The sequence below is a fragment of the Hevea brasiliensis genome, chromosome 14, assembly GCF_030052815.1.
Source record: "Hevea brasiliensis isolate MT/VB/25A 57/8 chromosome 14, ASM3005281v1, whole genome shotgun sequence".
NCBI lineage: Eukaryota > Viridiplantae > Streptophyta > Magnoliopsida > Malpighiales > Euphorbiaceae > Hevea > Hevea brasiliensis.
Genome location: NC_079506.1, coordinates 7,970,599 through 7,996,249, shown reverse-complemented (window position 1 = coordinate 7,996,249; position 25,651 = coordinate 7,970,599). Strand labels below are relative to the sequence as shown.

Sequence of the window (25,651 nt, the reverse complement as noted above, 5' to 3'; positions counted from 1 at the left end):
TAACAAATCCATAGCCACACTGATGTAGAATGAAGGCTTCTCCTCGAATCCATGCCTATGTTCCTTTTCTTGAATTCCATCATTTTGGCCTTTTGATTTCCTGCCAGTGCTGCATTCTGTTTCTTCAAATGACTCATTTGCAAAGCAATTCCTTACAAATAGAGGACCACACAGGTTATGATTTCCAGTGCACTAAAATTATTACGTGAGGTAACTTTCCCTGACAAATTATTATATGACAAATTCAGTGTATTAAGATTAGTTAGATCAGAAATGCTAGGAGGAATGATGCCAGAAAGATGGTTGCCAAATAAATCTAGAGAATATAACGATTTCATGGCCCCAATATCGCAAGGAATAGATCTCGTCAGATAATTGTTCGAAAGATTCAGATCCTTCAATCTAATTAGGGTTGTAACTTCTCTTGGGATCTCCCCGCTTAGCATATTATATGAAAAATCTATAATCTTTCTGAATCTAAAAAAACCATCTGTACCTCGTGATTCTTCCCACATCAGAATTTTTAGTTCATCCTTTGTATAATCTTAATGAAGTTCAACTTCTTTCTCAGCCATTAGAAGAAAATTATCGATGCATAGTGGAATTGATCCTGATAATGAATTGAAAGAGAAGTCCAAGTAAGATAAGTCCCTCAATTGGCAAAGCTGCAATGGTATATTTCCTTCGAAAGCATTGTGGTGCAACGAAATGTCCTGCAGATTCTCTAAACTTTCCCTTAACCATGTTGGTATGCTCCCTGATAGTGCCTTGTTCCAAAGATCCAGGATAATCAAACTTGTGCAGTTCTGCAAGGATTGAGGTATCTCTCCTGAAAAACCGTTACTATACAAATACAACCCTTTAAGATTAATTAGTGGCCAATTGACTCATGGATTTCACCAAACAATTGGGTGGACCCTAAATCAGGATAAGCCACAATTTTCCCGTATGTCCAACAATCTGGAAGGTTTCCTGATAGATCATTTCCATTCAAATGAAGATAACGCAATGCATTGTTTTTATTCATCATGTTACATATTTGAGAAATTGGTCCTGAAATTTGATTGTCATCTAAAACTAGGTTTTCTATTGTTGGGGGTAACTAAGGTAGGTGACCTTCAAATTCATTTCCACTAAAAACCAATGTCAACAAACTCACTTTTGAGGATAAATTAGGTAATTCTCCTCTAAGTTGGTTGAAAGAAAGATCCAAATGCTCCATCAATGGAGAAATATTCCAAAACCAATCAGGTACAGTATCAAATATACTTGCAAAAGACATATCAAGTTCCAATATTCTATTTTGGTTTTGGAGCCATTGAGGAAAACATGGACCTATTTCACAAAACAACAAATTTATAGTCTCGAGTTGAAAAATCAGGAAGCCAGTTTGAGCTCACGTTTAAAATTAAATAATTTGATGACAAGTCAAGTGCCTTCAATCTACTGAAATTCTGTAAATGAGCTTCAGTGATCAAGCCATCCAAAGAATCCCAAGCAAAATCCAGGACAATTAATTCTGAAAGTTGAGGGAGGATTTTTCCTAAAGACCCATTTAAATGGTTATTGTAGGAAAGACGAAGTTCTCGCAAGGGTGAATGTTTGAAGTGGTGCAATTGTTGAATCAGACTTTAGGGTTGCTAGTATTGGAACTTCAAGAACACTGTATGAGAGATCTAAAACAATAAGAGATGTCATGTTCCCAAAATTATGTGGAATAGAACCCATGAGATAATTGTATGAGAAATCAAGCACCGCAAGAGATGTCAAGTTCCCAAAACCATGTGAAATAGAACCTGTGAGATTGTTGTATGCGAAATTAAGCACAACTAAAGATGTAAAATTCACAATGGTATGGGGAATGGAGCTTTGCAACCAGCAGGTTGTGAGATTAAGAAGACGAAAACTATGGCTTACCTCAACCAACCAGCTCAAAATCAGAGAATGATAAAAGCCATTGTAGGATAGGTCAAGGACTTCCAGAGAAGAAAAATTCAAAGATGGCAAAGATTATGGAAGGTTATGAAGTTGACAAGAGAATAAATGCAGCTCTACCAAATAAGGTACCATATTGATTGCGTCTAGCTAGTTAACTATATTGCTAAGATATACAGTACTACTCAGATCGAGGAGTTTCAGCAAAGAGAGACCCAAAAGCCAATCAAAGCTGCTAGCCCTAAGAGAAGATTGATTATTGCTCAAGTCAAGAGTCTGTAAACTAAACAAGTTTCCAAGATGATAGGGAATGGTCCCTCTAAAATTAGCATGAGACAAGTTCAGATATTTTAAATTAGAAAGTGAACCAATGAACTCAGGAATTTGAGTTTGATAGAAATCATTATGGCTCTAGTCTAGACGACTTAGATATGGCAGGTGAAGCAAAGAATCTACCAATTCACCTTGCAAGAGCTTAGAAGAATCTGGGCTGTGGAGATTAAGAGATGACATTGTCTATTTCATTGTTGCAACCAACACCTTTCCATTTGCAGCAATCTTCTTTAGGTACCCATAAAGAGAAACGACCCAAGGAAGTGTGAAATCCATCTTTGAGCATGAGACAGTGTTTTCTGCTCGCTTTCTCTGTAGTGGACATTCAATGCTTGGACACTTGAATTGGATTCACTAGTTACCATGAAGGAAAACTCGATGCAAAAGAGAAATAGTACAAGTTCAGAAAATAAACTTGTCATGATGGACATAAGTGATAAAGAAAAACTCTAGCCAAGTTTTAATTAATTGTGACCCCAAAATGAAAGAATGTCACGTATATATAATTAGATCGGTCTTGTGTAGGATAATTTTTCTAATAGATTTATGCCGCACATATATTATTAGAAGATATGCAAAGACTTGAATATTAAGTGTTGATTTCAAAATTCGCTATCATTTTGCAGTGAACTTTACAAAAATAAACATTGATATCATTTTACTAAAGTTTAGGCTCTAAGCAGCCATTTCCATATTATCATATTCATAATCAATAGAAATCTTCATATTAAAAACCCTTGAAAAAGTAAGAATTTCTCCTTCAAAATTGTTTGCATCCTTAATTCCTTCCCTTCAATATTAAGAACTATTGTGGTCCATGGAAATTTCTTATGGATATGGACTTGCAAAATACAAAATAAATGGGTCAGAGATCCACCGGGTGTGGACCCAATAAGGACCCTTTGACGCTCAAGTTAAAGCTGATATGAGAGAATGTTGTATTAGATTGATTAAGGAGAAAGAACATACCTCCATAGATGATCTAATCTCTTAATATAGGATATAGACAATGGTTTGCTATAGTAAGTCAGCTATGTAAGTATATGGATATTATTAGCTAGCATAATTATTAGATTATATTTCTATTTATAGTGCATGATTATAGGCATTGCTATATTTGACAATCCTACCAAGATTGCTTATCTTTAATCAAGATTCTTTCCTTTCATTGAGTGGGTATTATAGTAGTTGAACCAATTAAACAAATCTTGTAGTTGAAAAATTAAATATTATTAGGCTCATGGGCTATCCAAAAACCAAAGTTACTGGATTAATTATATATATTTTGAGGAGTTATATCATTATCCCCCCCTTAAGTACAAATCTTTAGGTTCATTTACATGTCGAAGCTTTCGTCATCACCTTAAATTTTTTTTGGAGTGCGGACTATCGTATTGATAAACTTGATAATGGTAGAATTTTCATCTCAGGTGGATTTGCACGTTCGATTTACTTAGTTTGGTAAACTATTCCTTAGGTGGACTTGCACCTTTAATTTGCTTACTTGGTGGCTATCATTTTAGTTGGGTAAGCACCTTTGTTTTAGCCTGATAGACTATAATTGTAGATTGGCTAAATATCTTCGTTTTAGCTTAGCAGACTATCGTCGTAGATGGGCTAAGCACCTTTGTTTTAGCCTAGTGAACTATCATCATAGATGGGCTAAGTAACTTTAGATTTTTTTAGCCTGGAGGACTATCGCCATAGATGAACCAAGCACCCTTAATTTTAGCCTGGTGGACTATCAGCATGGATGGTTAATCACTCTTATTTTTATTTAGCCTGGTGAACTATCACCATGGATGAGCTAAGCAACCTTTATTTTCATCTACAAAAATAATGTTTTGTATAAGTATTTTTGTGAAGATAATTCCATATAATATATGTTGTGAATTTGCTCAATAGTTTTATCAAAAAATATGATGTATAAAGTGTATATTGCACATCTAACAACAAACAAAAAACAAATTTGTAATAATAGACTGATGGCATCATAAAATGCAATATCACAATGTCCAGTTGCCCATCAGTTACAAATAACGTAAGAAAAACCATCGAAACTATAAATACTTATGTTTTTATATTTATTTACTTATTTTTTAATGTCAAATCTTTGTAAAATAAAATATAAAAATATCGTCTGAAACACATGGGTTATATATAGGCACATAATAGCAAAGAAGAAAGAGTGATGCATGATAAAGCATTTATACTTACTACAAAAAGAATATCATTAATTGATCATCCAATAGGATATAAAGCCCTCTGGTAATTTTAAAACAAAACTTATGTGACTGTAAATAAATCTTTTAGATCGTACCTGAATAAATTTAGAAATTTCTTTAGCAAAATAAAAAATTTTTGGCTGAGTTGTTGCAAACCACAAGCCACCCTTCACTTGGTTCATTCTTCCATTTTGAGTTTAGAATATAAAGAATATAAGGAAGAGACACAGCTTCTTGTGTCATTTTCCACAGATGATGCCACTATTGCGGTGTATGAAAATTTCTTGTGGGTATGGACCTGCAAAATAAAAAATAAATGGGTTAGAGGTACATAGGGTATGGATCTAGTGAGGACATTTCGATGATCAAGTAAGAGCTTATATTAAAAAATAGTATATTAAATTGATTAGAAAGAAAGAACATACCTCCATAGATGATCTGATCTCTTTATATAAGATATAGATAATGGTTAATTATGGTAAGTCAACTATGCAATTATATGGATATTATTAGCTAGTATAATTATAGAATTATATTTTTATTTATAGTGCATAATTATAGGTATTGCTATATTTGACAATCCTACCAAAATTGCTTTATCTTTAATCAAAATTCTTTTCTTTTTGTTGACCCCGTGTAGCTCAAAATGAGCATTGATTTTGATGATAACAAAACTCAAAGAGAATCTATCTAACCTAACTTTCAAGTGATATGTAGATTCTTTGTCCTATTCCTAAAGTATCTTTGAAGTTGCATCTAAGGAGAAAGGATACTCAAAGGCATTTCAAGACAAATCCAAAATGAGAAAAGAGCAAGACTATGGAAGCCAAGACTCAAAGAAAAGGTATGAAAGGCATAGTGTAAGAGATTGAATCATAGGTCTTTTGTGAAAAGAATGGATGAGAATTTAGTCAAAGGGAGCTCAAAAATGAAATTTTATTTTCTGATTACTTTTTCTCATCATGACCTTGGACACTACTATTGAAACATTTTTTTTTTGTCTAAATCATTTTATATTGCAAGTTGAGACATGCAGCTGTTGACTTAGTTCGCCAACTGGTTTGCTAAAATTTTCGGTTTGCTAATGTGTTTGCTAAAAATATTAGTTTACTAACCAGTTTACTGACTGCTACCATTATTTCATTAGTTTGCTAACTGATGAGAGCTGCTCAACTTTGCACAAAATGACAAAATAACGGCCATTTTGTCTTGGGCAGTGTGTATAACGTTCCAAAAGGGTTTCAAACGGTCTAAAATGATTTGGGACTATAAATACACCTTCTCTACTTCATTTACATTGGATGAAAGCTTACATTTGAACTCCAACATTGATTTTTCATTTATTGCTTTCATTCAAGAGCTTTAAAGTCTTTGAGCTTCTATTGGCAAATCAACTCATCTCTTCTTTATAGCTTGATTTGTATTGAGTAAGAGTGAGTGTTGAAACACTAAATTGCATTTAAGAGAGGTTGTACAAGCACCTATTGAAGCTTGAGAGAGTAAGTGCTTGAGATAGCACTTGTGAAGGTTTCAAGCTACCTTGCTAAAAGGCTTGGTGTTGAAAAGTTGTAAAGGGCTTTTGGTCTCTTGCCTTCATAAGAGCAAATAGTAGAGAGAAGACTCAAAGATGGTTCTTTGAGAGAGTGGATGTAGGCTAGTTAAGCCGAACCACTATAAAAATCATTGTATTTGATCTCTCTAACCTTGACCTCCTTACTTTTGTGCAATTTAAATTTTTCCTTTTATACTTGATATTGAATGTTGGTTGAATTGATTGAATTGATAAACTTGAGGACATATTGAGTGACTTGAGAAATTAGTTGAATATTGTATGATACATATTTTGTTAGATATTGCCATAAATATTGATTGAGGCTTGAATTGCTACTTAGGAACACATTGTTGAAACACATATTACTTTCAATATATATATAGAGAAGCACCTAGTTGAACAAAGCCACAATTTTTCATTAGGCTACAAGCAAGGGCCGAAAAATTGTTAAAGTCCAATTCACCCCCCTCTTTGACTATTTTGGGACAACACTTTTATTGAGTGGGTCTTACAGTAGTTGAACTAATTGAACGTATCTAATATTTAAATCATTAAATATCATTAGACTTATAGGCTATATAAAAATCCGAGTTACGAGATTAATTTTATATATTTTGAAGAGCTATATCAATAACATAAATTAAAATAAGGGCTGATTATTAAAAAAAAAATCAAAAAAATTTTTAAGAGCAGTGATTTGGGTATAATATTTTATTTTTTTAAGAAAAATCTAATTAAACTGAGATGATCAAAAGTTGCAATAGAATGGTGGAAGCTAACAAGTGACTCCAAAGGAATGAAAGAATGGTTTGTGGACAAGGGTACGTGTTGACTTAAAATAGATTTTAATTCTTACTATTTGTTTATTATAAGGTATGAATTAATTTAATGGTCTGTTCTTAGATGTAGAGATGCTTGGAGCTTTATAATAAGATTCTAAAGAAAAAAAAATTGACATTGTTGAGAAATTTCCATGGTAAGATTGTGAAGAAAGATGTCACCACCACAGATGACTTCCATCCAAGATTGTCTTGGGAGAATTGGGCTTTTATCGGACACTAGTTGGGTCTCTCTTCTATCTTTCTCTTCGCTGGTTTTCTTCTTATCTAGGCTCGGTCCTAGTTTTTATTTGCCAGTTTGCCTTCCTCTAGCAAGTGGGTTTTCCTCTCTATTGTTGGGTAAGTGTAAATAGTGTTGTTGCTCTTCTGATTGTACATATCAATGGCGGATAAATTTTACTTGCGGTGCCCAACTTTACTAATTATTTTATTTTAGTCATTGTACTTTACATTATTTTAATAAAATCACTAATCTTTTATTTTCTTTCACTAGCAATCTCTCAGACTAAAATTCGATAGAATCTCTGATAAAATTTAGTGTGGCGTGTTTTACGTGGCTTTAAATTATATAAAAAAAAAATATTATATCTTTGTCTGATCTTATTGAAATTTATTTCTTTCTTTTATTTTTTTAGGAGTTTATTTCACTTATAGTCACTCAACTTAGGCAGTTATATCAATATCATTCCTCAACTTTAATTTGTATTATAAAAATCTTTAAACTTTTAATTTGTATTATAAAAATCCTTAAACTTCTTTGAGTATCACTAAAATCCTAATGACTTTCTATTTCCCGTTTAACTTATGGCTAACTTTCACTTATCGTCCCTCAACTTAAATATATTTATCCTAACCGTCCGTCAACTTTACAGTCAGTTTTAAATTTTAAATCTTCATTTATTTTTTATTTATCTTAAAATAAATTATACTTTTAGAAATAGTTTAATATTTTTATAAATGTCACGACCCAAAAATTATGAACCGTGACCGGCGCATAATTTAAGTATTCTTAAATCATGCAAGCCTTATCAGAGTATCTTGAATGAATATATTCTCACTTACTAATCCCAAAAATAGACAAAATCCAAATAAACAAAATGCTGAATAAACATCATAAATATCCCATAGGTAAACTGCGGAGTCTCTACAGATTTCAATAAAAACTTAAACTGTTCAATAAACTAAACTAATTGTTAGCCCGAGAAAACGCGAATTCGGGCATACCGTGAGAACAAATCAAAGTTGTCCCTCTCCAGAAAATGGACTGAATATTTGGATCACCGCAATTCTACTAATCTAAAGCAGATATGCATGAGAAAACGTGGTTTGAGCTGGATGCTCAGTGAATGATAATTATAGCACACAACGGAATAGGAACAGGCAGACGCTTGATTAATTTCACAATAAATTTTCTATTCAATAAAATCATGCTCTGCTGTCAAAATCATTAATAAAATAACTTCATAAAACATATATATAAAAGAAATTCATTCAATAAAAGTTTTATGGTACAGTGCACCAGGGTGATGATACCCCACATCACCAAAGGCCAGATGGTAAGCGCGCTACCAGATATTAGATACCTTCCTCCTCCTTCACAGATATCAATGCATATGATACTAATGTAAACCATAAACTGCAATGATGCATGACTCAACAATGCAACCTAATACCGTGATAGTCCACACAGCGGGGCCAGATAACAGAAACAGATACTGGGCACAGGTACCAATTCAAAATAGAAAATCAATTTGTACAAATCAATCAAAATCAATAAAAAATTTCAGATAGCAAATAATAACTGATAGTGTAATTCCAATAGTGTATTCAATAGTTTCAGAGAGTCAATAAAATCAAATCAATCTCAAATCCATTCAGTAACACATAGGTAAATTTTATAGTCAAATATTAATCAATATAAATACATTAAAGGCCTGTTCCCGGAATCCTAATGGGTCTAATGCAGAGATAGTTGACAAAATCAATTATTTAATCAAAATCGAAATAAAATTCAATAATAAAATAAAACTCTAGAAAATCACATATAAAATAATTGTTAAAATATTGATTTAAAATTTCATTTAATAACAAACTTAATGCTAAGAAATTTTAAAAGGGACTAAAACGGTGCCATGTACTATAATTACCACTCACCTGGAACCTCCAAGACAATAGTTATTTTAATGGAAGAGAGACAATTTCAACTGACTGATTGAATATTCAAATCTCCTATACACCCAAAATATTAAAGAAAATATCAAATAATAATAAAATATAATAACTTATATATATATATATATATATATATATATATATATATATATATATATATATATATATATATATATATATATATATATATATATATATATATATATATAATAATAATAATAATAATAATAATAATAATAATAATCAATTATTATCCAACAGCAATTATGATCAATCCAATTCAATACTAATGATCAAGGAAATAAATTTCTAGGGTAGTTGTAACAAATCAATGAAAGAAAATAAAATTAAATTCACCCATTATTGAATAAAGAATGAGAATTTTTACCTTGAAAACAGAATCGAACGTGATGCATAGAGAAGTAAAAATTTAGAGATTCTCTGTTGAGAGTATTTGATAGAAAAAGGAGGTGACAAACAGGTTTTGAGAGCAAAGTTTAGCAGAAGAGATGATTAGGGTATATATATATTTCAAGAGTTCTATTAGACGTAGAATGGAATTAGAGTTATTATTGAACTGGGTTGTTCAGATTGCAGATATATATTTAATTTCAAAAATAATATATATATATCTGAAAATAAATAAGCAGACCATCTAATAAAAAATATATATTTTTTATAAATATATTAAATTATTGTTAGCTAATTAAAATAAAATAATAATAAATAATAAATGTATATGGGTTTTCACATACTTCCTCCCTTAAAAAAATTCGGTCCCCGAATTTGAATAGACAAAATTCTAACCTGAAGAATCAAATAAGTGAGGATATTTGGCTCGCATTTCAGATTCTGCCTCCCATGTGGCCTCACTACTTGAGTGATTATGCCACAAGACTTTGACCAAAGCCACTTCCTTATACCGGAGTTTCCTAATTTGTCGATCTAAAATCTTTACTGGTTGCTCCTCATATGACATATCATCCCTAAATTGCATGGTTTGAGGTTGTAAAACATGAGATGGATCTGGTACATACTTCCTAAGCATCGAAATATGGAAAACTGGATGTACATGTGCAAAACCAGGTGGAAGGGCTAAACGGTAAGCAACTGCTCCAATTCTCTCCAAATTTTCAAATGGACCAACAAAACGAGGGCTAAGCTTCCATTTCTTCCCAAACCTCATGATTCCTTTCATAGGGGAAACTCGTAAATACATGATCACCAATCATAAATTCTACATCTTTACGCTTAGGGTCAACATAACTTCTCTGTCGACTTTGAGCAGTCAAAAGTCGATCACGAATTAGTCGAACCTTCTCTGAAGTTAATTGTATCAATTCTGGTCTAGTAAGCCTTCTTTCTCCAACTTCATCCCAACAAACCGGTGACCTACACTTTCGACCATATAATGCCTCATATGGAGCCATCTCTTTACTTGCACGATAATCAAGTATTATAAGCAAACTCCACTAAAGGCAAATGATGATCCCAACAGCCACCAAAATCCATAACGCATGCACGAAGCATGTCCTCTAATGTCTGTATGGTCCTTTCTGACTGTCCATCCGTCTGAGGGTGAAAAGCAGTACTAAAGTCTACTCGTGTTCCTAAAGCTTCTTGGAATTTCTTTCAAAATCGAGAAGTAAACTGAGTACCACAATCAGAGATAATGGAAACTGGAACTCTATGAAGACTAATAATCTTGTTTATATACAACTGTGCAAGTTTAGCAAAGTCATATGTAGTCTTCACGGGAAGGAAATGAGCAGATTTTGTCAATCTGTCCACTATCACCCAGATTGCATTGTAACCACCTCGTGTACTAGGTAAACCCACAACAAAGTCCATGGCAATATGCTCCCACTTCCACTCGGGAATAGGCAATGGCTGAAGTAACCCAGATGGTCTCTGATGTTCTGCCTTAACCTGCTGACAAGTCAAACATTTAGTAAAAAAGTCTGCAATATCCCTCTTCATGCCACCCCACCAATAATGCTCCCTTAAATCACGGTACATCTTAGTTGAACCTGGGTGTACTGTGTAAGCAGAATGGTGTGCCTCCTCTATGATTTCTCTTCTCAACTCATCAACATTGGGGACACAAAGTCTAGTGCCATAACGAAGAACTCCATCATCATTCAACATGAATCCTTGAGCTTGGTCTTGATGAATATTATCTATAATCTCACACAGCTGAGAATCTTTCTTTTGAGCAGCCTTAATTCGATCAATCAAGATAGGCCTAACTCGAAAATGTGCTAAGAATGATCTAGCTATGATTTCAAACTCTACTCCCTGATCTAGCAACTCATGTAATTCACCAATCAAAGGCCTCATTTTGATAGATATATGGGCTAAACTACCAGAAGACTTCCTGCTTAGAGCATCAGCCACTACATTAGCTTTTCCAGGATGATACTGTATAGTGCAGTCATAATCCTTCAGCAATTCTACCCATCTCCTTTGCCTAAGATTAAGATCACGTTGGTCAAATATGTATTTGAGACTTTTGTGGTCAGTGAAGATTTCACAAGTCTCACCATACAGATAGTGCCTCCAGATTTTCAAAGCAAAAATTACTGTAGCCATTTCCAAATCATGAGTTGGATAATTCTGCTCGTGTCTTTTCAACTGACGAGAAGCATATGCAATAACCCGTCCATGCTGCATCAAAACACATCCTAAACCAATCCTAGAAGCATCACAATATACTACATAACCCCCTGATCCGGATGGAAGGGCTAACACTGGTGCTGTAGTTAAACGAGTCTTAAGCTCCTGAAAACTTTTTTCACAAGCCTCAGACCACTGAAATTTCACATTCTTCTGTGTCAACTTAGTTAAAGGTGCTGCAATACGAGAGAAGTCTTGAACAAACCGTCTATAATACCCTGCTAAACCCAAGAAACTACGAATCTCTGACACAGTTGTGGGTCTAGGCCAATGAAGCACTGCCTCAACTTTCTTCTTATCAACGCACACCCCATCCTTAGATACTGTATGGCCTAGGAAAGCCACACTATCTAACCAAAACTCACATTTTGAGAACTTGGCATATAGCTTGTGTTCTCGTAAGGTCTGAAGGACAATTCTCAAATGCTGTTCATGCTCCTCCTTACTCTTTGAGTACACTAGAATGTCATCGATGAACACTATAACAAATTGATCTAAGAAAGGCTTGAAAACTCTGTTCATGAGATCCATAAAAGCGGCCGGAGCATTGGTAAGACCAAAAGACATTACAAGAAATTCATAGTGTCCATACCTAGTCCTAAAGGTCATTTTGAGTATGTCTTCTTTCTTGACCCTCAATTGATGATATCCAGATCGAAGATCAATCTTGGAAAAATACTTTGCACCTTGAAGTTGGTCAAACAGGTCATCTATGCGTGGAAGAGGATACTTATTACGCACAGTTACCTTATTCAATTGCCTATAATCAATGCACATTCTCAAAGACCCATCCTTCTTTCGTACAAATAACACAGGAGCACCCCATGGAGAAACACTAGGGCGAATAAACCCCTTATCTAGTAGGTCCTGTAGTTGCTCCTTCAACTCCTTAAGTTCTGCGGGTGCCATACGATAAGGTGGCATAGATATGGGCTCGAGCCTGTGAACTAAGTCTATACCAAACTCTACCTCTTGCTCCGGGGGTAAACCTGATAAATCTTCTGGAAACACATCAGGAAACTCCTTAACCACTGCAACATTCTCCAAACCTGCACCTTCTACCTGAACGTCTCTAACATAAGCTAGATACCCCTTACACCTCTTTCGCAATAATCGGCTAGCACTCACTACTGAGATAAGATTACTAGAGGCTATACTGCGATCTCCCTAAAATTGAAATTCTGCCTCCCCAGGAATTTTAAAGAGTACAACTTTATTATGACAATTCAATGAAACATGATAAGTGGCTAACCAATCCATGCCTAAAATCACACCAAACTCAAATATATCTAAAGAAATAAGATCTGTAGCTAATTCCCTATCTCCAATGTGAACTATACATCCCCTATACACCATATCAGTGTCTATTGCGTTCCTCATAGGTGTTGATACAGATAAAGGATACTCTAACAAAGTAGGTGGTGTACTAAATATCATGGAAAAGTATGGAGAAACAAAGGAATGGTTGTGCCCCAGTCTTAGCCATAGGCGTCTGTTCAGATGTCTGATTAATAGTTTGAGGTGGTACCTCCCCTGTTGGATCAAGGTTTGCACCATTAAGACCCTTGGCCCTAGTTCTCCTCTTACGTCTAATAGACCCAGGCACCTATTCATTTTAATAAACAAGCATTAAATTTGAAAATATGAGCCAAATTAAGACAGGTGAGAAAGTACGAAGGACGCAGACATCTAAAGCAATGATAAACTGAAAAGACGTTAAGGATCCTATGCTCCGCAAGTTTACTAGACCTCAACCGAGCTCTGATACCAACTTTGTAATGGCCCTCAAATGTAACAGCCCGGCCCACTAGTGATATTGTCCGCTCTGGGCCGAAGCCCTCACGGTTTTAAAACGCGTCACTAGGGATTACGAACCACCAACTTATAAACCCAGCATCTCTCCCGTGTTTTGCCGATGTGGGATTTGCCTAGGGTGTTACAATCCACCCCCCTTATGGGACTCAGCGTCCTCGCTGAGGTTTGCCCCACCATCGTTCAAGGTTGCACGCGGAGCGGCTCTGATACCAACTTTGTCATGACCCAAAAATTATGAACCGTGACTGGCACATAATTTAAGTATTCTTAAATCATGCAAGCCTTATCAGAGTATCTTGAATGAATATATTCTCACTTACTAATCCCAAAAATAGACAAAATCCAAATAAACATCATAAATATCCCATAGGTAAACTGCGGAGTCTCTACAGATTTCAATAAAAACTTAAACTGTTCAATAAACTAAACTAATTGTTAGCCCGAGAAAACGCGAATTCGGGCATACCATGAGAACAAATCAAAGTTGTCCCTCTCCAGAAAATGGACTGAATATTTGGATCAGCTGCAGAATTCTACTAATCAAACAGGATAATGCATGACGAGAAAACGTGGTTTGAGCTAGATGCTCGATGAATGATAATTATAGCACACAACGGAATAGGAAGCAGTGACGCTTGATTAATTTCACAATAAATTTTCTATTCAATAAAATCATGCTCATGCTGTCAAAATCATTAATAAAATAACTTCATAAAACATATATATAAAAGAAATTCATTCAATAAAAGTTTTATGGTACAGTGCACCAGGGTGATGATACCCCACATCACCAAATGCTAGATGGTAAGCGCGCTACCAGATACTAGATACCTTCCTCCTCCTTCACAGATATCAATGCATATGATACTAATGCAAACCATAAACTGCAATGATGCATGACTCAACAATGCAACCTAATACAGTGATAGTCCACACGGCGGGGCGGATAACGACGAATCTGGGCACAGGTACCAATTCAAAATAGAAAATCAATTTGTACAAATCAATCAAAATCAATAAAAAATTTCAGATAGCAAATAATAACTGATAGTGTAATTCCAATAGTGTATTCAATAGTTTCAGAGAGTCAATAAAATCAAATCAATCTCAAATCCATTCAGTAACACATAGGTAAATTTTATAGTCAAATATTAATCAATATAAATATATTAAAGGCCTGTTCCCGGAATCCTAATGGGTCTAATGCAGAGATAGTTGACAAAATCAATTATTTAATCAAAATCGAAATAAAATTCAATAATAAAATAAAACTCTAGAAAATCACATATAAAATAATTGTTAAAATATTGATTTAAAATTTCATTTAATAACAAACTTAATGCTAAAAAATTTTAAATGGGACTAAAACGGTGCCATGTACTATAATTACCACTCACCTGGAACCTCCAAGACAATAGTTATTTTAATGGAAGAGAGACAATTTCAACTGACTGATTGAATATTCAAATCTCCTACACACCCAAAATATTAAAGAAAATATCAAATAATAATAAAATATAATAGCTTATATATATATATATATATATAATCGTGAACGGGACGAGGTGAACGGGACGTGACGAGAGGCTATATATAATAATAATAATAATAATAATAATAATAATAATAATAATAATAATAATAATAATCAATTATTATCCAACAACAATTATGATCAATCCAATTCAATACTAATGATCAAGGAAATAAATTTCTAGGGTAGTTGTAACAAATCAATGAAAGAAAATAAAATTAAATTCACCCATTATTGAATAAAGAATGAGAATTTTTACCTTGAAAACAGAATCGAACGTGATGCATAGAGAAGTAAAAATTTAAAGATTCTCTGTTGAGAGTATTTGATAGAAAAAGGAGGTGACAAATAGGTTTTGAGAGCAAAGTTTAGCAGAAGAGATGATTAGGGTATATATATATTTCAAGAGTTCTATTAGATGTAGAATGGAATTAGAGTTATTATTGAACTGGGTTGTTCAGATTGCAAATATATATTTAATTTCAAAAATAATATATATATATCTGAAAATAAATAAGCAGACCATCTAATAAAAAATATATATTTTTTTATAAATATATTAAATTATTGTTAGCTAATTAAAATAAAATAATAATAAATAATAAATGTATATGGGTTTTCACAATAAATATTTACAATTAATTAATTATTTATTTATCATATAAAAATATTATTTTTACATATATTATTTTTTAATTCGATTTTAGATTAATATCAAAAAGATTTATGGCTAATTTATCTTAATTCCTTTGGTTTATATTAATGTAAGAAAAAATTAATAACATATAATTATTTTACTTTATTTTGGAAATATTTAAACCTTAACTAAGTATGAATGCTTTTTTTTTTATATGGGTTGATATTATATATAGTTTTTGTCTTTATTTATTAAATTAACAAAATAATATATCCAATCTTGATTACGATTTAGTACATTTGGCATTAAAATTAATATATTAAATTAAAGTTGAAAGATTTTTGCAAAATAAGTTAAAGTTAAAGAATGTGTGTATTATATTTATCAAAACTGAGGGATGATAAGTGAAATTTAACTATAAAATAACCTAAAAACCTATAATAACAGGTTACAAGGATTTTAATAATAATCAAATTAAAGTTCAAGGATTTTTACGATATAAATTAAAGTTGATAGGTATTACTGGTATAATCAACTAAGTTAAGGGACTATGAGTTAAATTAACTCATTTTTTTAGAGTCTAAAAGTAGAGATTAGTGAATGCATAAGCAACATGAAAATAAAAGTTTGTTTCTCTCTTTAGTTTTTTAAACTGATCTAGCAAGAAAAAAATTTTTATAACTTAAAGTCACGTAAAACATGCCGTATATAAGTTTTACCAAAAATTGTATCATATTTTGATATGAGTGATTACTGGTAAAAAAAATAAAAGATTACTTATTTTGTTAAAATAAATTAAAGTACGATGATTAAAATGAAACAAATAGAAGAGTTGAGTGACTATGAATAAAATTTATATGATCAATGGCTCTCGTGAGGGATTTTCTGTGGATTTGTGATGAAGTTTGTTGTGGTTTCGTGGCATGCCAAGATGGGTCTGGTTCTTGGCTGTTATTTAGGGAGAGTGCTCGGAGTGCTTTGCAGATAGGCATCGTGGGGGTGCTTTCGTCGGCCATGCTTTGTGGTCGTTGGCCCTTATGCCAGGGATGCCGTTCGAGCTCTGCCTTCTACCTTTCCCGCTAAGTCACGAGCAGCACTGCTTCAATCAAGGGGCTACTACATCCTCAGCTGTTTGTTTAACTAGGGGTTTTTTGAACGCGTTGGGAGTTGGGCCCTATTTTGTTCAAGCTTAATGGTTTGTGCCACAACGCCTTTGATTGTTTTTGGTTTCGTGACTTGGTTATATATGGGTTGTATGAGCCTTAAAAGCTTAAAATTTTGTATATTTTCTCTGAGACTTTGACGAAAATTGCTGCTATCTTTTTTTTTAAAAAAAAAAAAAAAAAAAAAAAAAGGATTGTCCTGGAAGTCAATGTGATGTATGTAAACCTACTCTTTTTCTCCCAAAGGCAAAAGTCCATTTCATTAATTAAAATCTGATTACAAGGCCCAAGGCCTTTTACAATAGCAGAGCTCATCCTAAGTTACCTAATTGCGCCCAGCTAAGGCTAAGCCCATTTATTTATATATTTTTAAATTTTTCAAGAAGCCAAATTTAATTTTTCATATTGATAAAAGCAAGACTAAGATTTTCAACAAGGGAATGAGATAACCAGAGAGAAGCTATAAATAGAGCTCAACTTATTACATTTACCCCACTTAATACAAGTACGAACCTGCTGTAAATAGAATATAAATAAATAGAGCAGACAGAAGAGTATGAAACAGGACAATTGAACAAGTAAAATTTGGCAAAGTTACATGATCCCCATCATTGAACCAAGCTCTTGTTCCACTGAATATTTCTCAGCCAACTGATTGCAGTCACTGGAAACATGTATCTTCAAGTCCCTTATATGCACACAATTTCTACTAGTTTGAACTCTGCCAGAATAAGTTAAAAATAAGAAATTCAATTTATTAACTATATAGCTTTTGATAGATGGGGAGGGACTTGTGCCCAGGACCTCCTTTTTAGAAAGGAGAAGTGTGACTAGCCATGAATAAAGATCTAAAAATGAAGGAAGTGAAAACATAGAGAGGAAACGAATGAAAAAGAGTGAAGGAAACGAAAACATATATAAAGAGGAATATCTTTAGTTTTTATGGCTTTTGGCAAAAATAATTTGTATATGAAAATTATTTTTTATGAAAAAAAAATTTTTAATTATTTTTTTTTATTTGGTTGTAATATTAAATTAATGATATGTGTTTATATTAATGTTTTCATATTTTAATAAAATTATTAAAGTTTAAAAAATGAAAAATTATTTTTTTAATAAGAATAAATAATTTTTCTTAAAATTAACTTTATTTTTTTATCAGGAAAATATTTTCATTTGTAAGTGCCCTAAACATTAGAAAATGTATCTATCAAACAAATAAAGCCTGGGTAAATTATAACTTTTCAAATAATCACTATTTTAGATGCTAATAAAAAAAGTTAAGATATACTATTTTATTATTTTTTTAATTTTATATTAAAATATGTTACATTTAATTTAAAATTTTAACTTTTTAATTAACATATTTAAGGTGTTAATAATTCAAAGTCATTATTATAATATTTGAATCAAATATTATAACATTCAAACTCTAAATCAACTCATTAGTCGAACTAATCAATCTCAAGCATGGTTTGATAAAAATCAAGTCAAATTTGAATATTTTGCTAATTGAGCCACAATAATCTAATTTAAAATGTCATGCATGAAATAAAACATATTTAAAAATATATAATGTTACAGCCAGAAAACTAAAGTAATTAGCTTACTAACTTGTCATGCGGCTTGTTTTTGAAACTTCCTCTGAAGTCTGGCTACAGCAACGATCACCCGAACATAAATCTGGTCAATCAGGTTACCCAAGCAGCGGAAATAAGCATGCCTCCAGGACGTCTTTAGTAATAAAGGTCCCCAAAATCCCCAAAACCCAACAATGAAGCCAAGTCCCATACTCATATAGAATGGAGGTATGTGTAATCGATGCCCCGTTTCTGCTTCCATTTTTCTGCCTACCTCCTTGTCAATACAGTTTGGATCTTCATATGATTTATCTTCTGAGCAATTGTATGCAAGGGGAGGTCCACAGAGGTTGTGATTCCCCTGATATGTTGCTGCATCAAATGTGTCGAACTGATGACCTGAAGGAATTGATCCTGACAACCTGTTATGCGACAGATCTAAACATGAAAGAGAAAACAAGTCTGTCATGCTGGTTGGAATGCTGCATGAAAGTTGATTCCTTGATAAATCAAGAGACTCAATGATGTGCATTGCACCAATGTTTGCCGGGATGGCCCCCACCAAATTATTTCTTGACAGATTCAAGAAGAGCAATCCTATTAGGCTTGTAATTCCTTGAGGAATTTCTCCAGTTAAACCATTTGAAGAAAGATCTAGTAACTTCACATATTTAAGTACTTCGCCGTAGCGCAGTTGAAGCCCTTTTGCTGTCAAGATCACATCCTCTATGTAGGCAGTGTAAGGATCATATATGTAAGAACGAACAGTGTCCCGCTCAGCCATGGCCTTGAAATTATCCACACAACGAGGAATCCCTCCTGACAAATAATTTGCAGAAAGGTCCAGGATTTTCAAGGATTCTAGGAGGCATACCTCCACAGGGATATGCCCCTTAAAAGCATTTGAACTCAAGCCAAGAATCATCAGCTTTAACAGATTTTCACCAATCCATTCTGGTATTTCTCCAGAAAATCTGTTCTGCCCAAGATCAAGAACAATCAAACTAGTGCAATTCTTCAAGGATGAAGGAATCTTCCCAGAAAGACCATTATGATCAAATCTCAAAGAATTGAGCTGTAAAAGATGCCCGATCGACTCAGGGATTTTTCCAGACAGATTATTGCTTGCTAAATTTAAGATCACCAAATTTTTGCCATGAGTCCAACAGTCTGGAATCTGTCCTGATAAAGTGTTATTCGAAAAATCCAGATATCTCACTGAATTATTTACCTTCAACATTTCACATAAGCGGAAGATTGGTCCAGAAAATAAATTTCCAGCTAGACACGCTGTACTGATGCTGGAAGAGAGAAGAGGAAGAGGACCTGATAGTTTATTCAAACTCAAATCTATGGTTGACAACTTTATTTTTGATGATAAATCCGGCACCGTTCCAGTAAGGACGTTGGAAGAAAGATTCACGTGTCTTATCTTTGAGGAGAGATTCCAAAACCAGTCTGGCACAGCATCAGAAATTCCATTCATTGAGATGTCAATGGCAGAAAAGTGCTTTTGAGTTCGGAGCCATTGTGGAAATTGTGGCCCCAGTTTGCAAGAATTTAGACCTATGCGCTCTAATTGAAATGAAGGAGCCCAGCTTGAGCTAACATTCAATGTCAAATTGTTACCAGAAAAGTCTAGCACTTGCAAGTTGCTGAAGTCCAGTAATTCAGCATCAGTGACAACACCCTCCAAGGAATTCCAAGAAACATCTAAGACACTTATTCGTGAAAGTTTTGGAAGAATTTTCTGCAAACTCCCATTCAGTTGGTTGTGATAAAGATACAACTGTCTCAAGGACGAAAATTCTTTAGATTGATTTTTTTGAGAGATCATACCCAAAGTTGTTGGTATAGGACCTTCAAGATTGTTCTCTGAAAGGTCGAGTACAATCAAAGAAGTCATGTTTCCAAAAGCTTCAGGAATGGAACCATGAAACTCATTTCTTCTTAGATATAGGAAAACAAGACTCTGGTCAATTTCAAAAAGCCAATCGGGTATTGTGCCATTAAGACTGTTAAATGAAAGATCCAGGATTTTCAGAGAAGTGAAATTCACGAGTGGTAGAGATTGAGGAAGGTTGTGAAGTTTACAAGCAGATAGGTTCAATTCAATAAGTGAAGAAAGCATATTAATATCATCGAGCCAGTTTACTGAGATGCTGAGATCAACCCCACCCAGATCAAGAAATTTCAAGGGAGAAAGATGATAAAGCCAATTTAGGTTATTTACTCTCAAAGAATAGCCATTGCCACTCAAATCAAGAGAGACCAAGTGTGAAAGATTTCCTAGCTGATCAGGAATGGTTCCCCTGAAATTGGCATTGGATAAATTGAGATACTTTAAGCGAGACAGAGAGCCGATGAACTCAGGAATTTGTATTTGGAGGAAATCATTCAAGCTTAAGTCTAGATAACTCAGATATGGCAAGTCAAGCAAAGATTCCCTCAACTGACCTTGCATGGCCTCAGATGAATCTGAGCTGTGGAGATCAAGAGTAATGACATGGCCTGTTTCATTTTCGCATCTCACTCCTCTCCATTTGCAGCAATCTTCTTCTGGTACCCACGAAGAGAAGCGATCCAAATGACTGTGAAAACCTTCTTTGAAGTTTTGAAGAGCTTTCTGCTCGCTATCTATGCACTGGACCTTCAACGCTGCAACGCCCAAACTGTATTCAGTGGTTACCATGAACACATATGCAATGAAAATGAACATGGTTACAAGTTCATGTAGTATACTTCCCATGATCAACACAATCAACTGCTAAATTTTGAAACTTCAAAAGAAAGTATGTTCGCAAATGCAAGGCAATCAGCTTAGATGAAGAATTCTTATGATCAATGGTCTAACTAACGAGTAGTTGCTTCCATATTTCTTAGAAACTTCAGCCTTCGACCATATGTGAGAAAGTATGCGAAGACTTCACCCTTAACTCTAAAGATCTCTATCAATGTGCAATAAAGTTTAGAAAAAATAGGCCCTTAATTTTTAATTCTTTTTTACTTTCCAATAGATTTTCTTAGTCTAAGATACTCACTGTTTATGTTAAAGTATAAATAGTCTGGTTTTACCGATAAGGATGACAAAAAGAAAATGCTTGGAGCTTTACTTTTATAATAATAATAATAATTAAACAAATGAAGACCAAAAAATTTTTAAGAGACTATGTCACCATCAGAGATGACTTTGAAGAAAGTCTTGCAGATGAGGCCACGTTTGCTTTGCAGAATGGAATTGATAATGAACATGATAAATAGTCATATTCTACTATTTAGCTCATGAGATAACAATAACTATTCCATTATATCTGAGTTATTAACAGACCTCTGGAACTAAACTTACAAATTTTGAAGTAGTAAGAACCAAAATATATATTATAAAAGGCTTCAAGGGATTTTTTTTTTTTTTTTTGATTCTGCAACTTTATTGTAGAATAAAAGAAGAAGAAATTCCACAGCATTATTGTTTTACCAAATTTCCACCAATGGCTAGCTTGTAACTTTTCAGCTTTTCATTAAACAAGAGAAGTGGATAGCCATTAAACAGCTCTTTGGTTGCATTGCTCTAATTTGATCCTTATGACCTAATGAACTGGTAGCAATCTACAGCCTCTTCTATCTCACGAAGAAGACAACCTTCTCACTGTTTCTACCAACATTCTGCTTAAATATTTTAAATGCACTCTGCTGTCACGTTATCCTTTACCATAACCATTTTCACAAGGAAACTATAGGCTCTTATCTCTGCAAAATAAAGAAAGTCCATACAAAGGACTAAAAAAACGAAGTTGGCTTCAACTCAACACAAATTTGGTTACCATACACTTAACATACAGATCACATGATTGAGAAACAAAAACCTGGAGAAATCACTGGCTTTCCTTTTATCAATACCGTGAAAAAAAACAAAGAAAAATTATCTATACTGCGATGGAGGAGCTGTAGCTCCATCTGAAAATACAAATCCACTCTAAAGCAAGATTTTACTGACTTCTTGTGTCCTTCCATCAGTTAGGTCCTTGTGGTTGTGAACTCTGAAACTTCCTCTGTAGTCTGGCCACTGCACCACTACCCCAACATAAATCTGATCAATCATGCTACCCACAAAGCGGAAATAGGCATGCATCCAAGATGCATTCAGTAGTAAAGGTCCACAAAATCCCCAAAACCCTGCAAGGAAGCCAATTCCCATGCTGATATAGAATGGTGGTATTTCAAATTCATGCCTTTCAACTTCTTCAATGCTCTTGTTATTGCCTCCTAACTTAATTGTCTCTACAGTTTTTATCTTCATATGATTTATCTTCCAAGCAAGTGTTTGCAAGAAGTGGTCCACAGAGGTCAGGATTACCCAGATATGTTGTGGCATCAAATGTTAAGAATTGATTCCATGAAGGAGTTTCTCCTCATAACTTGTTATAAGAGAAACTTTGATGTGCAAGAAAGGATAAGTTGGACATGCTAGTTGGGATGGCACACGAAAGCTGATTCTTTGATAAATCCAAAGCTTCTAATGATCTAATGGCACCAATATCACTAGGAATGGCTCCTGTCAATTGATTGTTTGATAGATTCAAATATACCAATCCAACTAGCTCAGTCACTTCTCCTGGGATCTGTCCAAATAAATACTCAACTCAACTCAACTCAACTAAGCCTTTATCCAAAAAATTTGGGGATCTGTCCAAATAAATAATTAGATGAAAAATCCATGATCCGAAATGCTGTTCATGCCGATTAAATAGTTGATCACGCCTTGTGAGTCTAACCACATCAGCTTCTGAAACTCATCTTTTGCATATGAAGCGTAATCATAATAACGGGAAGAACGATCTGCCTCCTTCTCTGCAATTACCAGGAAATTGTTGATGCACCTTGGAATTCTTCCTGATAGTGAATTGAAAGAAAGGTCTAAGATAACTATGTATTTCAACTCGCAAAGCTGCAGTGGTATATTTCCTTCAAACAGATTGTCGCGTAACAAAAGAATCTGCAGGTTCTCTAAACTTTCCCCCAGCCATGCAGGGATGGTTCCGGAGAGCGCATTGTGCCGAAGATTCAGGTAAAACAAACTTGTGCAGTTCCTCAAGGAATTAGGTACGTCACCATGAAAGTTATTCTCGGCCAATGTCCAAACCTTGAGGTGAACTAAATGTCCTATTGAGTCAGGGATTTTGGCCAGACAACATGTTATATCCCAAATCCAGAAAAACCATATTTTGCCCATACGTCCGGCAATTTGGAAGCGATCCTGATAGAGCATTTTCAGACAAGTCAAGACGACGCAGGGCATTATTTACATTCAGCAGATCACAGATGGGAGAAATTGGTCCGGAAAATGCATTCCCAGCTAGTACTGGTGACTCCATTTTGAGGAGGAAATGAGGCAAGGTACCACTAAACAGGTTGTAACTCAAATCCAGAGTCAACAGAGATGCTGTTGGTGATAAATCTGGCAGTCTCCCTCTGAGTTTATTGTGAGCAAGATTCAAGTGCTTCATCGACAGAGAAACATCCCAAAACCAATTGGGTGTAGTGTCTGAAATACTTGCACGAGAAATATCCATTTTCAAAACTTTCTTTTGGTTTTGGAGCCACTGGGGAAATTTTGGACCCATATGGCACGACTGCAAACCTAGAGTCTCAAGTTGAAAAGAAGGAATCCAATTTGAACCGGCATTTAGAATTAACTCAGTTTTAGACAAGTCAAGTGCTCGCAAGCTACTAAATTTCCGTAAATGAACCTCTGTGATCAATCCTTGCAAGGAATTTGAAGCCACTTCCAAGACAACTAGTTCTGAAAGTTGTGGAAGGATTCTTTCTAAAGAACCATTCAACTTATTGTAGGACAGATGGAGTTCTCTCAATGGTGAATGTTTAATGTGTTGCAGTTCCTGAATCAGACCAAGAATTGCTGCAACTGAACCTTCAAGACTATTGAATGCGAGATCAAGAACAACAAGAGATGTCATGTTCCCAAAATTATGTGGAATTGAACCATGGAGATTATTGTAGGAGAAATCAAGCACAGCAAGTAATGTAAAGTTGACAAAAGCATCAGGAATGGAACCGTGAAATTGGCATCTTGTGAGACTCAGATAGTGAAGAGTATGACTACTTTCAACCAACCAATTGGATATGGGAGAATTAAAGCTATTATAAGGACGTAGAGAACTTTCAAAGAAGTAAAATTCAGAAACGATAAAGATTGTTGAAGGATTTTAAGTTGACAAAAGAAAAAACTCAGATCAATCAGAGAAGGTAACATATTCATTGCATCTAGCCAATTAACTGCACTGCTAAGATCTACACCACCCAAATCAAGGACTTCCAGGGAAGAAAGACATGAAAGCCAGTCTAGATTATTGGCCTTGAGAGAAAAGCTGTTGCCACTTAAGTCAAGAGACTGTAAACTAGACAAATTTCCAAGATGATCAGGGACAGTCCCTTTTAAATTGGCATTTGATAAATTGAGATACTTCACTTTAGAAAGAGAACCAATGAACTCAGGAATTGGCATTTGCTTGAAATCAATCAAACTCAAGTCTATATACCTCAAATATGGCAATCCAAGCAGGGATTCCCTCAACTGACCTTGCACTACCTCAGAAGAATTATAACTATGGAGATCAAGGGTGAGGAGATGGCCTGTTCTGTTCTGGCATCCAACTCCACTCCATTTGCAGCAAGCTTCATCAGCTACCCATGATGAGAAACGATCTGAAGGATTAGTAAATCCTTCTTTAAACATTACAAGAGCTTCCCGCTAGTTATCAATCCATTGGAACTTCAATTCTGCAACAACCCAGTTGTGCTCAATGCCTAGCATTACCAGAAATGAAAACCAAGTGACTAGCATGGTCAGAAGTTCGCAGAATTTACTTCCCATGATCAAGAACACAAGAAATTTGGAAATTAACTTCCCATGATCAAGAACACAAGAAATTTGGAAATTAAGTGCAGTCTTGTGACTCCAAAATGAAAGAAAGAATGGATTTTAATTCTTACTATTTGTTTATGACAAGGTATGAATTAATTAATGGACTGTTGTTGGATGTAGAAATGCATGGAGCTTTATAATAAGATTTTAAAGAGAAAATAAATTGCCATTGCAGAGAAATTTCCGCAGATGACTTCCATCCAAGAATGTCCTGGAAGTCAGTGTGATGTAACCTTTTTCTTATTTT

At 34.2% G+C, this 25,651-nt stretch overlaps 2 protein-coding genes across 2 annotated transcripts; both read right to left on the bottom strand.

Annotated features, from left to right (window-relative positions):
- Positions 1-17,322: 17,322 nt before the first annotated feature.
- LOC110667856 (receptor-like protein EIX1) lies at positions 17,323-21,407 on the bottom strand. The gene is made up of 2 exons (XM_021828819.2): positions 18,496-21,407; positions 17,323-17,602 (listed from the first exon to the last, which is right to left on the bottom strand). Exon 1 carries the CDS (start codon positions 21,208-21,210, stop codon positions 18,499-18,501), a length of 2,712 nt encoding a protein of 903 aa, XP_021684511.2. The 5' UTR covers positions 21,211-21,407; the 3' UTR covers positions 17,323-17,602; positions 18,496-18,498.
- A 730-nt stretch (positions 21,408-22,137) lies between these two features.
- Positions 22,138-25,215, bottom strand: LOC110667828 (receptor-like protein EIX1). Its single transcript, XM_058134187.1, has 7 exons — positions 24,731-25,215; positions 23,694-24,638; positions 23,218-23,536; positions 22,894-23,080; positions 22,452-22,739; positions 22,325-22,345; positions 22,138-22,208 (listed from the first exon to the last, which is right to left on the bottom strand). The coding sequence occupies exons 1-7, from the start codon at positions 25,213-25,215 to the stop codon at positions 22,138-22,140; spliced, it is 2,316 nt and encodes a 771-aa protein (XP_057990170.1).
- Positions 25,216-25,651: the final 436 nt, after the last annotated feature.

Bases quoted from the DNA above. Each gene is read 5' to 3' on its own strand.
- LOC110667856 (XM_021828819.2), bottom strand. From the start codon at position 21,210: ATGGGAAGTATACTACATGAACTTGTAACCATGTTCATTTTCATTGCA.
- LOC110667828 (XM_058134187.1), bottom strand. From the start codon at position 25,215: ATGTTTAAAGAAGGATTTACTAATCCTTCAGATCGTTTCTCATCATGG. The intron at 24,639-24,730 runs GTTACCTTCTCT...CTTCTTTGAAAG, and splicing joins TGGCTAGATGCAATGAATAT to TTCTCTACGTCCTTATAATA. The intron at 22,740-22,893 runs GTTTCTCTTATA...TAAAAACTGTAG, and splicing joins ATCCTTTCTTGCACATCAAA to AGACAATTAAGTTAGGAGGC.